At 43.5% G+C, this 14242-nt stretch overlaps 1 protein-coding gene across 1 annotated transcript; it reads left to right on the top strand.

Annotated features, from left to right (window-relative positions):
• The first annotated feature begins 10953 nt into the window (after positions 1–10953).
• On the top strand, positions 10954–13259 carry sox2 (SRY-box transcription factor 2). The gene has a single exon (XM_071526775.1). The coding sequence runs from the start codon at positions 11352–11354 to the stop codon at positions 12318–12320; it is 969 nt and encodes a 322-aa protein (XP_071382876.1). The 5' UTR covers positions 10954–11351; the 3' UTR covers positions 12321–13259.
• The last annotated feature ends 983 nt before the right edge of the window (positions 13260–14242 follow it).

The following is a 14242-nucleotide window of genomic DNA, read 5'->3' on the forward strand; positions in this document are numbered from 1 at the left end:
TACCCTGGTGACCGTAGCTTAGTCCCCATCACACACACACAGACCTGCAAGCGTGAACATCAAATGTTTTTTTTGTTTTTTTTTGTGTGTGTGTGTACATGTGATCCTCCTGTCCTCCGCTTGGTCTTTTTCTCTTTCTTTTCACTGAGAAAGACGTTACCGATATTTTTCAACTTTTTAGCATCTTTTAGAGCAGTGGTTCTCAACGTGGGGTCCGGGGACCGCCAGGGGTCCTTGAGGGCATTCCAGGGGGTCCCCAGCAAATTGATGAATTGTTAAACGTCATTATTTTGTCATTTTAGAATGACTGTTTTGATCATAGTTTCTCTGTTATCTCTCTACCTACAGTGCAGATAGTCATGGAATTCTGGACAAAATCATATCTAACAATAAGAATATTCTCAGATTTGGGTCCGAGAGACAAAACGTGGCCCTAATGTGGACTAAATTATGGTCCTTGATATGAAAAAGGTTGAGAACCACTGTTTTAGAGCAGAACCTTTTTCATATCAAGGACCCTAATTTAGTCCACATTAGGGCCACAGACCCCCATTTGACCCAAATGTGAGAATATTTTTATTGTTAGATATGATTTTGTCCAGGATTCCATGACTATCTGTATTGTAGCTAGAGAGATAACAGAGAAACTAGGATCAAAACAGTCATTCTTCTACATTCTCTAATTGTGTTCACTTCTTGTAAATGAAATAATGCTGAAGTTTAACAATTCATCAGTTTGCTGGGGACCCCCTGGAACCCCCTCAAGGACCCCTGGTGGTCCCCGGACCCCACGTTGAGCACCACTGTTTTAGATATCCTTACTGACTGTATATCTAACATGTATGTCTATCTCTATGAGTTAAAGTTAAAGTTAAAGCCAGTTTAGGATTAAGACTTGGGTTTTAGCGTCAGAATTAGCATTAGCTTTAGGTCGGAATAAAGGTTTAAGCGTGTACTAGTTTGTGTTAAGGTTAATGTTAGGGGGTTGAGGAGTGAATGTTGTCCTCACAAGTATAGTAATACAAACGTGTGTGTGTGAGAGAGTGTGTGCAGGCGTGTGTGAAGGTATCATCCCGGCTCGCTAGCAGCTAGCTAGCGGCTAAATGACTCTCCACACTTCATTAGCGGCGATGAGGTGAGCTGCTCATCTCCTCATTGTTAGCTAGCGCTAAGCTGCAGTAATCCCAAACAAAGGGCCGGGGCCTCGCAGCAGCCCGCGCAGGATTAGACCGCTTTCTAGAAACATCTGAGAGAGAGAGAGAGAGAGAGAGAGAGAGTTCAATTCTCATTCAAATTGGCCTGTAAACAAAACCAGCGGTGGCCGGGAGAGAGAGAGAGAGAGAGAGAGAGAGAAAGAAGATGTGTCTATGATGAGTGTCAGTGTTGAACATCTTGTATGTATGCATGTGTAATATAGAGTGTGTGTGTGTGTGTGTGTGTGTGTGTGTGTGTGTGTGGCTGTATGTGTGCAGTAGAGTTCTGTGTGTGTGTGTGTGGCTGTATGTGTGCAGTAGAGTTCTGTGTGTGTGTGTGTGTGTGTATGTGTGTGTGTGTGTGTGTGTGTGCAGTAGAGTTCTGTGAGTGTGTGTGTGTGTGTGTGTGTGTGCAGTAGAGTTCTGTGAGTGTGTGTGTGTGTGTGTGTGTGTGTGTGCAGTAGAGTTCTGTGTGTATACTACAGAGTGTGTTTTTCTGATCCAGTGTGTTTGGTGGCAACAGACCAAACCTAACCTATTGATACTTTGCTTTGGTGTGTGTGTGTGTGTGTGTGTGTGTGTGTTTAAGCGGCTGTCAATCTCTCTCTCTCTCCCTCTCTCTCCCTCTCTCTCTCTCTCCATCACTTCAAATGCCTTGACAGCGATCGCAATGCAGTCAAAACATACTTAAGTGAAAATAACTAACTTCAGAAATACTCCAAAAAGTACACAACTTGTACTGCCTTACTGTACTCTGTTCCTTCCACCATGTGATGCTGATCATGTGACAGACAGAGATGATGAGTCGTCCTTTCAGCCGGGCCTGCTAATCTGACTTGATCATTAATAACCGTCAATCAGGATCTGATGTTTCTATTTGATTTGACTTCATTTCACGATCAAACAGCGACCGTGAATTCTCAGATTAGCCGTCAATCACGCTTGTTGATCATAAAATCCGTCGATCTCGTAAGTAATCGCTTAACTGATGTCATTCAGCTCGGTCAGATGATTCGATTTTGATCGTTATTAGCCGTCAGTCAAATGAGCTGAGTCGGCTATTATGCGAAACATCATTTTAATATGATGCCAGTGGGTGGTTTAGCTGGTCTGATGATCGGGCGTCAGTGTTTTCATCTGATATTTGTGATCGGTCCAGTGATGTTGATCATTAGAATGTCTTGGTTGATAATGTCATTCAAGCATTTAATCTGACTTGGCCATTAGGAACCATCAGTCAACTCATATGCTTTGGGCTGCTATAAAGTACAACCTTAAGTGATGCAAGTTGTCTTATAATTGAGTATTTAGCTGTAATAAATACTCAGTGTTGTCCTTGATAAGTACTAAGTCGAATCAAATGACTTTTTCATCATCATTCAAATCATCTGAGTCAGTTATAGTGATGCTGTTTGTCCCCATTGGCACCACTTCGATATCTCACTCAGCCATCCCATAATGTATCTGTACTAATATACTAATATGTAGAATGGCTGTCATTACCTGGAGTGGAATATTGCTGCTCTTTTTGCCTGATACTTTATGTTTTTTTCAGTCTGTGTGTCATTCTCTGCCTGGTTCTTCATCAAACTCAAGTTCTTAGGAGGGACAGTGATGAAGATTGATGATGATGATGATGATGATGATGGAGATGAAGATGAAGATGATGATGAAGATGATGATGATGATGATGGAGATGAAGATTATGATGATGATGATGATGATGATGATGATGAAGATGAAGATGATGAAAATGGTGATGAAGATGATGATAATGAAAATGAAGATGAAGATGAAGATGAAGATGAAAATGAAGATGAAGATGAAGATGATAATGATGATGATGAAGATGATAATGATGATGATGTTGATGTTCATGATGATGATAATGATGGTTTCATCGAGGATGATGTTGAGAATGAGAGTGATGAAGATTATGTTTCAGCTCAATAACTAGATTACTCCAAGCGAATAACTGAAGATGTGTCCCAAATTCATATATTGGCTATTTGAGAAACAAACAGGAACAAGATGACTAAACATATATACAGTAGCTTTTTTTTTAATAAAATTCATTTTAGAGCCAAATCTTGTTTTGTATGCAATATTATTTAGCTATTAACACTAATATTCCACCTAGAGGAATACAGGCTTTTTAAACATAGTCATCTGTTAACATGGACCAGGACTGATCGGCATGGTGATTTATAAGAGGGGAATGGAGACTTTCTGTGTGTGTGTGTGTGTGTGTGTGTGTGTGTGTGTGTGTGTGTGTGTGTGTGTGTGTGTGTGTGTGCGTGTGTGTGTGTGCGTGTGTGTGTGTGTGTGTGTGTGATATATGTCTAAGCCATGTCCCATTCTCCACTAATGAGATCCCAGTGAATTGTGTCAGGTAACTATATCTGACAGCTGTCTCTGCCTTCCTGCCTTGTTTCCTGAACAAAAAAAACATTTATCGATATGAACATATTGCCGATTATGACTTTATTTAGTTTATGTTTCAGGGCTTGAGGGATGGGAGAGATTTGAACTCACAGCATTGCAAGTACAGTACATGTTGTGTACCTGAACCCACCAAGAGCCTCCAAACAGCCCATCACTGCTCTTATTATTTCTATTAAAGGACAAGTGGAGCAGTGTTAATGAATGCATATACAATGGTGTGTGTGTGTGTGTGTGTGTGTGCTCTTATTATTTCTATTAAAGGACAAGTGGAGCAGTGTTAATGAATGCATATACAATGGTGCGTGTGTGTGTGTGTGTCCTAAAGTGTGTGGTAATGTTTGTATGTGTGTGTGTGTGTGTGTCTATCTCTTATGTGTGTGACATGATTGACAGTTGGCTGGCCTTGTATCTCAAGCAGGGCCCCTCTTTCTCACTGATTACTGTCTCAGTGTGTGTCTCTATCACACACACACACACACACACACACACACACACACACACACACACACACACACACACACAAAGAGCGAAAGCCCAGTGTGGTTCTCCCATCAGGCCCGAGCTGAGGGAAAACGCACAAAACAGACGCGGCAAATGTGTTCGTTCTCATGCATATGGAAATGCTGCGGGATGTGTGTGTGTGTGTGTGTGTGTGTGTTTGTATGTATGTGTTTGAGCATGTAAGTGTGTGTGTAGGGGGGGGGGTGTCAATGGGCAGTTTCAATGTAAAACGCATTAGCATTCAGTGATGATGCTAGTCTCTCTGAAGGCCTGGTGCCACTGGACTCTCTCTCTCTCCCTCTCTCTCTCTCTTCCCTCGCTTCCAGCCTGCTTTTTTTTTTTTTTAAATGTCACCCCCGTAGTTCTTCAACATGCTATCACATTCCCCTGGCTCTCTGGATGGGTTTCTAATTAAAAGCGGTCCAGCTCTCTAATATGAGTGGTATGTCTGTGATGCAGACTGTGGCACCGATGGATCAGATAAAGAGCCAAAGTCATATTTCCTCCCTGCCTAAGCCTATTCACACTGCTACTGAGAGTGCTGATCCTCTCTCTCTCTCTCTCTCTCTCTCTCTCTCTCTCCCTCTCTCTCTCAATCTCTAAATCTTCCTCTAGCACACTTATTCTCTTCTCTTCTCTCCTCTCTCTTTTCGCTCGGGCTCTTCGCGACCCGTTTTCTCACCTCTGTGTTTACATTCTCTCGTTTTTTTTTGTTTTTTTTTTCCTGAAAGAAGTGTTGTTTGTCAGGCCGGAAAGGTGGGGGGGGGGGGGGGGGGGGCTTAACTTGAAAACCGTCCCGTATAAGCGATGGGACTGCACCAGCCAGGCTAAATAACAGAAAATACTTCAAAGTGGTAATCCTTGAGTTCCTCGTTTGTTTTGGTTTCGATCAGCTGTCAATCAAACAGTGTGGGCGGGAGCTTAGATTTTTCTGTTGATGCAGTTTGAGTTTCTCTCTTCTTTTGTCTGTTCATGGTGGCTATCGCTGCTCGTGCTGACTACCCAGTTCTTCTTCTTCCGTTTATTCCCGAACGAACCGGAAAACGTGAAACGCATCACTTCCTGTGCGCCGGAGGGATTTTGTTTTCCCGGGAAAAAGCAGAGAGGAACAGTAAACGCGGAAGCTTTCGTGAACCGGATATAGGTTGAATTTGTTTGTGAAGATACATCTATCGTGTGTGTGTGGAGAAGGTGTGTGTGTGTGTGTATGTGTGTGTGTGTGTATCTACAGTCAAAAGCAGGGCTGGGATTTGAACCCACGGAGTTAATATACAGGTGTTGGGCAGGGTTGAGCCGTTTTACAGAGGGGTACGGGTTACACAAAGGAGCTGAGTCTCTGTGTGTGTGTGTGTGTGTGTGTGTGTGTGTGTGTGTATGTAACTCTATGAACCTATGACTCACGCCGGCGAAGTTGTGCCCTATTCCTCTCCTCACCTTTCCTGTCCTCTGTTATTTTCCCTCTTTTTACCCTCTCTTTTTCCTCTGCCCTTCTCTCCGTTTCTTTCTCTCGCATCTAACGCCCCGATCCTCTCCTGTCTTCCCCCCCTCCCTCCCTCCCTCCCTCCCTCACTGTGACAGACAGGGGTGTCCTCACCTTGTAACGATCACTGACATCCAATATGTTTGGCTTGGGATCATCCCCTGTGTGTCCATTGTGTTTGCTGTTAAACGCTTTATTGATTAGCCATGAGTTAATTACAAATGACATCAACCGTGGGCAGGCCGAGTACACCGCTATAGGATCCATCCTGGAGGAGCTGATCCGTGCTGACTGCACTGAAACCTTGTATCTACAACTAGCTGATTTTCCCCCCTATTGACATCCATGCATTTTTTTTTTTTTGGGACATTTTCCACTGCCTTATCGATGCTTTGGCACCGTCCCAGAGCGTGCAAGTGTATTATTTTTGGCACATGCTGCTGGCAATTGCAGTTATAAAAAAAAAGAAAAAAAAAAAAAAAAAAAAGAAGAAGAAGGCAGAATTAGAAATAGGAGTTCAAGGATATGCAGCCTGAATGCTTAATTCTATCAAGCACACCTTGACTCACCCTCTGCAAAAAAAAAAAAAAAAAATTATGAGACTGTGGCAAATCCATAGTAAGGCCTATGGATGCTGTCTGGATTCAAACCCGGCTAATGTATTCTGGTTTTTAAGCTTCATTGCAAAATCCATAACCTCCCTTTCACCTGATCTTGGGTCTGCTGCAGCCCCCCGAAAATCACCTCTCACTTCTGACTTTCGCAAAAAGTTGTAGGGCCTAAATAATAATAATAATAATACTAATAATAATAATCATAATCATAATCATAATAATAGGCCCATGTGATTACAATATAGGCTACATAATAGCTGCAACCTGCAAACAGCAAGCACTTTTTCGAGCCTTTTTTTCCTTTTCATGCCGTGTCAGTTTCTCTTTGACATTGCCGTGTACTTTGTGCGAAGGGAAAAAGGAGCGGAGGAAAAAAAAAAAAAAAAAAAAAAAAAATCTTTATCAAATCCCCATTCTGAGGCTTTCAATAAGGCAGGCCATTACCTCACTGGCGCTTTTGTTCGGCCTATACAAGAGAGAACAAAATGGTTATTCAGGAGGACGCTTTAGATTTTTATTGTGGGCTCGCTATTCACAAAGAGCACCGTTATTGTATTAAAAAGAACCATCTGTGGCAGAAACAATGGCTTCAAATTATCTGTGAATACCCAGTGAACAAAATATAAAGCTTTTTTCCTGCTCATTATGTGGGCTAAGCTAGGGGGTGGAAGATAGGAGAGGAGAGGCATAGACTTTGCTATAACTGACTTTTGTTGTTCTTGCTTGCATTCTTCTCCTTTTTAAATCGGCCCCCTTTTCACATTGTGTGTCGCCATAAACGGCTTTTCTTGTCGCAGGGCGAGCGGAGAGGAGAGAGCGGAGCTTCCCAGACAGACAGCGGGGCTCCTGCCGGGCTGCACGCCGGCCCGCGCGCACCGGCTGCCGGATCGAAACCGCGCGGACTACCGGGGGGGACAGGGGGCGAGCGGATGGTGGGGTGGGGTGGGGGGGGGGACGGTTTGACGCTCCCGGGGACTGGAGCTGTTCCCCCCCGCCACCCCCGGCGGCTCCCTCGCCCCCGGAGGAGGGTGTGGAAGCTTATGCCGGAGGTTGAGCCCGGCACACTGAGAAAATGGCATCTTGTTTTATTTCTGCCAATCAAGACGAGAGGAGGACGACTCCCAAACTGGCACGTAAGTTGGAGTGCGGTGGAGAGGAGAAGCCCGGTCTGTGTGTGTGTGTGTGTGTGTGTGTGTGTGTGCGGGTGTGTGTGTTGTTGATGTGTATGTTAGTGTGTGTGAGAGTGAGTGTGTGTGTGTGTGTGTGTAACATGCAGTGTAGTGGAATGATACCGCATGGCATCATGAGTTTGACTGACTGGCTGCTGGCCGGCTTGGTTTCTGCTCAACATACACAAACATTACAGTCCAGTATAGAAAAAGCCTATTTGCTCCTGCGGGCTATTAGATTTAGGCCTATCATTTTGTTTCAGCCTATTTTTTTTTTTCGTTTCATCTTTCTATAACATGCTTTTAAAAAATACCGGTTGAATTACAAATGACAGAACCTTCATTATTATTTTTGTTTATTTATATTGGTTCGTTTTTATCATTTTATTTTATTTATTTTAGCTTATTTTATTTTATTAGGTTGAACTACCTATCGTCAATCTTACATGTAGGCTATATATATATTTAATGCAATGATTTATAGCCTAGATGTGCAGGCCATTCGTTTCGGTTTAGCATGACGTGGACATTTTATTTAACTTCAAGTGGAAATGTCAACTTAGTGACAGTAAATCTAATACATATTTGTCAACATCTAATTAAGTTAAAAAGTAGGAACATAACAATGACATCAGGCCATATGACTTGAGCGTCTATCCACATAAACTTGTTCTTATCTTCAAAATTCGAAAGCGTTTTTATTCTGCGGTTTATCTGAAGCTGCATATTATTATTTTTTTTTACCGTTTTATGCTCCAGGACATATGAGTGTTTTGATGAAGTGTTTTCTTGGCTGCGTCTTCAGCCCCTGGTACGGCCCCTAGTGGCAAAGAAAATACAAGTTTATGTCCATTTCACCTGCAATCTCTCTCTCTCTCTCTCTCTCTCTCTCTCTCTCTCTCTCTCTCTCTCCCTGTCATTTATTATTGCCATGCAATTCTCATTTTATTTAATTTTTCTCACATCACACGTAAATATAGCCCCTATACAGGCTGTAGAAAAAAATGTGTCAATTCAAATTGTATTACAGGATTAATTGGCAGCTTTTAATAAACATGTCAGCTCAGAAATTATATTTTAAATAGCAGACTAAGAGCCATAATTTCATGCGCAATAATACTTTTAGTGTTTAAGCCCGAGCACTCTCCAGCACTGCTCTTGTTTTTTCCTCCATAAATTAGTATTTCAATAACATTGTTCCTCTTTTTTATTTATTTTTTCGCCATTTGTTTTTGCAGCATCACCTACATTTGCGCGGCCACAAAACAGTATTTTGATATCACAGCGTGCGCTTGTTATATTTGCTGTATCCGTCCCAACCTGGTGTATAGCGGGGGTCTTACAAGTGGTCCGAGGGAGCCGCCCCGCTAGTTCCTCCTGGTTTTTGTCAAATAACGGCTTTAATTCAGGATGATTGTGGATGCAGGGCCCATTCCCGGCCGGCTGGGGCCCGCTTTCAGCGAGCTGCAGGGCCCCGCTGTTCCTTTATTATCATAAGCAGATTAGAGGTAGCGGGGAACACACTCAGATGCAGATAGCAGCCGAGCGGCCCATTTCAACCTTGCATTATAATGGGCCCGAGCTGCATGTGTCGCCTCTCGCAGCCTATTAAGCACAAGATGAATCTTATGTAAGGTTGCCGGGGCCCGGCATAATGAGAGCACGGGGGCTCCGCTCCTCCATTTATTATCAAATGACTAAAACAAAAATAATAAGGCTTGATCTATTCACATTCAATTATGATTTAATTTAGAGACATGCATTTAAATTGAATTATTTCAGGTGTATGTACTCGATCTGTCTTTAATTATTGGGATTGTCTGGCTTGCGGATTTAGACAGGCAGATGTGTTGCTGTGTTGTGAATATTAAGGCCTCATGAGCTCTGCAGTGTTACAGCCAGCAGGCCCGGCCGGCCTCCCGCTTTGCTGACTCTCCCGCTGTGGACTAACAATAATTATATCGCCTATATTTTTAAATATATCATAACATTACCTCTAGACATTAAACGGAATACTAAAAAAGCGGCTGTTCCTTACTCTTTTCAGTTTACTTTTGAGAACAGACGGCCAGCCTTTAGTTGGGCTTGTTGTCCTCCCTGTGGCCAGTAGGCGGCGCTGACGTCACGCAGCAGGACGCCCCGGCCTCTGATGGGGGATTCGGGAGAAAAGCAAAACAAGTGGCATCAACACTTCTCCTAACCTCAGAAACTTTATTCGGATTCGACACAACACACTACCAGTGATTTATTTAACTGTAAAGTGAATTCGGTTTCCTCTGATAATAACAGACCGGCCGGTTTGATCCAGACTAACTGCTTCTCAGCCACACTAATTGTTGCCGCTTGTCCAAGACTATATGAATAAGCTCTATTTTTTTTTTTTTAATGCAGAAACACTTTATTTTTAAAACCCCCTCCATCTCCCCCCCCCCCCCTCCTCCTCCATGCGTCCCCACTAGCCCTATAGCCCCGCTACAAAGCCCTAACAACAACAGCAGCACTATGGCAGTGGAAGTGGAGTGGAGTTGGGTCTTTGTCCGGACAGATGTAGCGACAACATCCCAAACAAAACCGCTTATTTGTGCTGAGATGAGCCCGTCTGCCTTCTGTGTGTTGGCATTCAACTTCACTAAACAAAAGGACTAGGGGGAAACATCTTGGATTACCTTTCCTCTTTTCAACGCTAAAAACCAGCCTCGGATCCCCCCCACCCACCACCACCACCAGCACCCCCCTCCCTCACACACACACACACACACACACACACACACACCACCCCTCCAATGCTTTCAGTTAACTAAGAAAGTTTATTTAAGTGCTGTTATGTTATTGGGGCTGTAAGTGGGTGAATTAGTGGCTTTTTTGATTCAAACAACAGCAGTGCCATTGGCCGTGTCTATAATGTCAGCACCTTCAAGCTATAATAATGACATCATCAGTGCCTGCATTAGCTTATCAAACACATTTGATTTTATTATTGTTACAATCCCCATGCATATTTTTTTAGGCAACACATTTTTTATGACAAAATATATTTTGTGTCAGTCAATACATGAATGCCATGTCACATTACATATTGCACCATATTTATTACACAAGTATATTTTAGCTGTTTTTATTAGGCAACTTTTTTTTTTTTATTATTATAAGAATAACATCAAAGTTGACCAAGCTGAATTTATTTCCAGACTTACCAGCCACAGCCTAATTTCTCTACAACAGCCAGCAAGCCTCTGCCTCTCCCTCTCCCTCCATATAACGCAGGAATGTGTTCCTAAAGTGCTGGCATATATATTCCCAGAGAAATATCTCCATAAGCCTGGTAATGGTAAATATGTACTTTGTATTGGCTCATATGGGCAGCCTGTGTGTGTGTATGTGTGTGTGTGTGTGTGTGTGTGTGTGTGTGTCTCGGGGCAGAGCAAGCCCCGCCCCTTTATGCTAATTAATGCCTCCCATTGGTGTGTCAGGGGAGCAGGCCGGCTCTGATTGGCCAGGTCGAAGCCATTTATTCGCTGACAGCCCCGTGACATGAATGGTTGTCTATTAACTTGTTCAAAAACTATCTGGAGTTGTCAAGGCTCCGGCGGACAGGGGCGAAAAAGTATAGTTTGTTGATGCTTTTTCGGAGAAGCGACGGGAGAAGTTTGTGGACACAACATAGCAGGGACCTATTGGGAGAAGGCTCTCTCTCTCACGCTCGCACACACACACACTCGCGCACACACACACTCACCGAGAGGGAGAGGGAGTGAGAGTGTGTGGAGACGCGGTTCGGTGCTTGTTGTGTTTTTTTTTTTCCCTCCAGTGAAAAGTTGCGGAGGAAATCGCCAGGTAACTTTAGCAGCGGCAGCAGCGCTGTGCTCCTACTCTGTCCTACTACCTCTGGCTTGTGGAGTTGTGTCTGTGTTTTCCTCTGCTTGGGAGCTCCAACTAAAAGCTGTTCCTGATGTATAACATGATGGAGACTGAACTGAAGCCCCCCGCTCCCCAGACCAACACGGGGGGCACGGGCAACACCAACACGTCCGGCACCGGTGCCAACCAGAAAAACAGCCCGGACCGGGTCAAGAGACCCATGAACGCCTTCATGGTGTGGTCCAGGGGCCAGAGGAGGAAGATGGCGCAAGAAAACCCCAAAATGCACAACTCGGAGATTAGCAAGAGACTGGGCGCCGAGTGGAAACTTCTGTCGGAGAGCGAGAAGAGACCTTTCATCGACGAAGCCAAGAGGCTGCGGGCCCTGCACATGAAGGAGCACCCGGATTACAAATACCGGCCCCGGCGGAAAACCAAGACCCTCATGAAGAAGGACAAGTACACCCTGCCCGGCGGGCTGCTGGCCCCGGGAGGGAACGGCATGGGAGCCGGGGTCGGTGTAGGGGTGGGAGGCGGGCTGGGCGGCGGGGTGAACCAGCGGATGGACAGCTACGCGGCGCACATGAACGGCTGGACCAACGGGGGCTACGGCATGATGCAGGACCAGCTGAGCTACCAGCACCCGGGGCTGAACGCGCACAACCCGGGCCAGATGCAGTCCATGCACCGCTACGACATGAGCGCGCTGCAGTACAACACCATGACGAGCTCCCAGAGCTACATGAACGGCTCCCCGACCTACTCCATGTCCTACTCCCAGCAAACCACGCCGGGGATGACGGCCCTGGGCTCCATGGGGCCCTCCTCGGTGGTGAAGTCCGAGTCCAGCAGCTCCAGCCCGCCCGTCGTCACCTCGTCGTCCCACCGCGCCGCCCCGGGCTGCCAAAGCGGGGATCTGAGGGACATGATCAGCATGTACCTGCCCGGGGCGGAGGTCAGCGAGCAGAGCGCCCAGACCAGGCTACACATGTCCGGGCACTACCAGAGCGCCGTGCCCGGGACGACGATCAACGGCACGCTGCCGTTAACACACATGTAAGAGACACACAGCAGAGAGAGAGAGAGAGAGAGAGAGAGAGAGAGAGAGAGAGAAAGAGAGAAAAAAAAACATAATGAACTTTTCTAAGAGAAACTGTGGACTACTTAACGTTGGACTATTTTTGTACAGAAAAATTTCGGGGTGGGAAAAAGTTGTATAGAAGTTCTCCAGGAAAAGGACACACGACTCTTTTTTTTTTCTTTCATTTTATTCTAAGGAAGCTCTAGAGGAACGGTAGGAGATCCCCCTCTTCACTGGTGGATGAAGTTTGGAAGACTAGAAAGTGGGAGTCGCAATCAAATGTTTTATTATTGCAATCACCTTTTGTACAGTATTTATCAAAGAAACATTACAATCAGATGAAATTGTTTGTTAAACTGCAAGAGGTTACATTTTTTTTTATAGAAAACAACGTTCTGCAGAAAATAAAGTTGAAAAGGGCAGAACTGGAATTGTATAGGAGCGATCAGTTATGCTCCTTTATTACTGCAAACATTGGGAAGAAAAGGGACAGATAAAAGGAAGCAGGTAAAACTGTTTTTTCATTTAAGGTCAATATTACTAAAACATTTTAATTTCGTAAGAAGAAGAAAAAAAAAAGAAGATAAAAGGCAAACTTTTTTTCTCACACACAGCTTAAAAACATAGGTTGTTAATTTATATTTCCGTCTCCCACTTTTCATCTGTTAGAGGTATGACGCTTGTGCTCTTTATTTTCTAATTGATTTGTACAATTTCTGTATATTTACTGTGATATTTTAAGTTTTTATTTCAAAATTCATTCCCGTAGTTGTATTTTAAAAATTGTGGCCTGTACGCAGAAGCCAACCACTCCATGTATATATATACCGGAACTAATACCATCCTTATAACAGTTACAATTTCAGCTGAGTTTTTTTTTTCAATATGCAGTTTGAAATGAATAAATTTTGGAAATTTGGATACTTGAAATTGTATGAGTTTTGATTTTATTTCTCTCTTTCAATCATTAGAGGTGGAGGTGGTCATCACATGTTGAGTTGTCATCTGTCTGTTAAGGTTCCTGTATTTTTCTGGTGTTACTTAATTATAAATAGAAAATTAATTATTTGTTCCTATATTTATGAATATAAAGCATCATTTACGATACAAATAATATTTTGCGGGGAAAACCGCCCCTTTCAAACTGTGCGTTGTGCGTCGTGGTGTTTGTGTTTATAATCTATTTCATGTTGATGAGTAAACCAGAGTTTATAATACTCAGGTTAACCACATTTCTATTTTCTAGTGCAACCAGTAATGCCTGCGGATGGCCCCATGCACTTCAAGACAAAGTTTCATGCCTGTTTCCTATAGAAGGGGAAGATTTTTCCATCCAAATGTCCAAGATCCTCAGGTATAGACTGTCCTTTTTCCTCTTCTAAAATCAACCAGACAACTCATCACACCGGTATCAAGTCCACCTAACTGCATACATTTGATTTTTTTTTAAATTTAATTTATGATTTATCATTTTTTGTAAGCTTGTTGGTATTATGGGCCGAAGGCCTCCTACTGAATGGGGTAGAAGTTTGAAGAATAATTAGGCTATACGATCAGCCAGTACTGTGTAATGCCAATAGCCTATCTTAAACAGGCAGAAATCATATTTATTGCTCTCATTCACAATTATTTTTTGAGTTTTGTGTAAAACTCCTGAGGGAAAAAAATATCTTATTGGTGGATTGTTTTTTTCTCATGACAATCGACTGTGACAGTATTTGGATATTGTGCGACTATTTCTAACAACATGAGCTCAGAGCTTGTTTCCATTTTGTAACATTGCCTGTGGTTTTGATTTGATTTGTTTTATTATCTAGCAAGGTGTGGGTTATTTTCGGTTATCATTCCCCTATTTTATCAAATCACTGGAGCTGGCTTATCAGTCTAAATGTTCAATTAGG

This window comes from Centroberyx affinis, unplaced genomic scaffold (genome assembly GCF_046629955.1).
Source record: "Centroberyx affinis isolate AG114_WGS23_722 - 3 ecotype Tasmania unplaced genomic scaffold, CSIRO-AGI_Caff_v1 ptg001459l_1, whole genome shotgun sequence".
NCBI lineage: Eukaryota > Metazoa > Chordata > Actinopteri > Beryciformes > Berycidae > Centroberyx > Centroberyx affinis.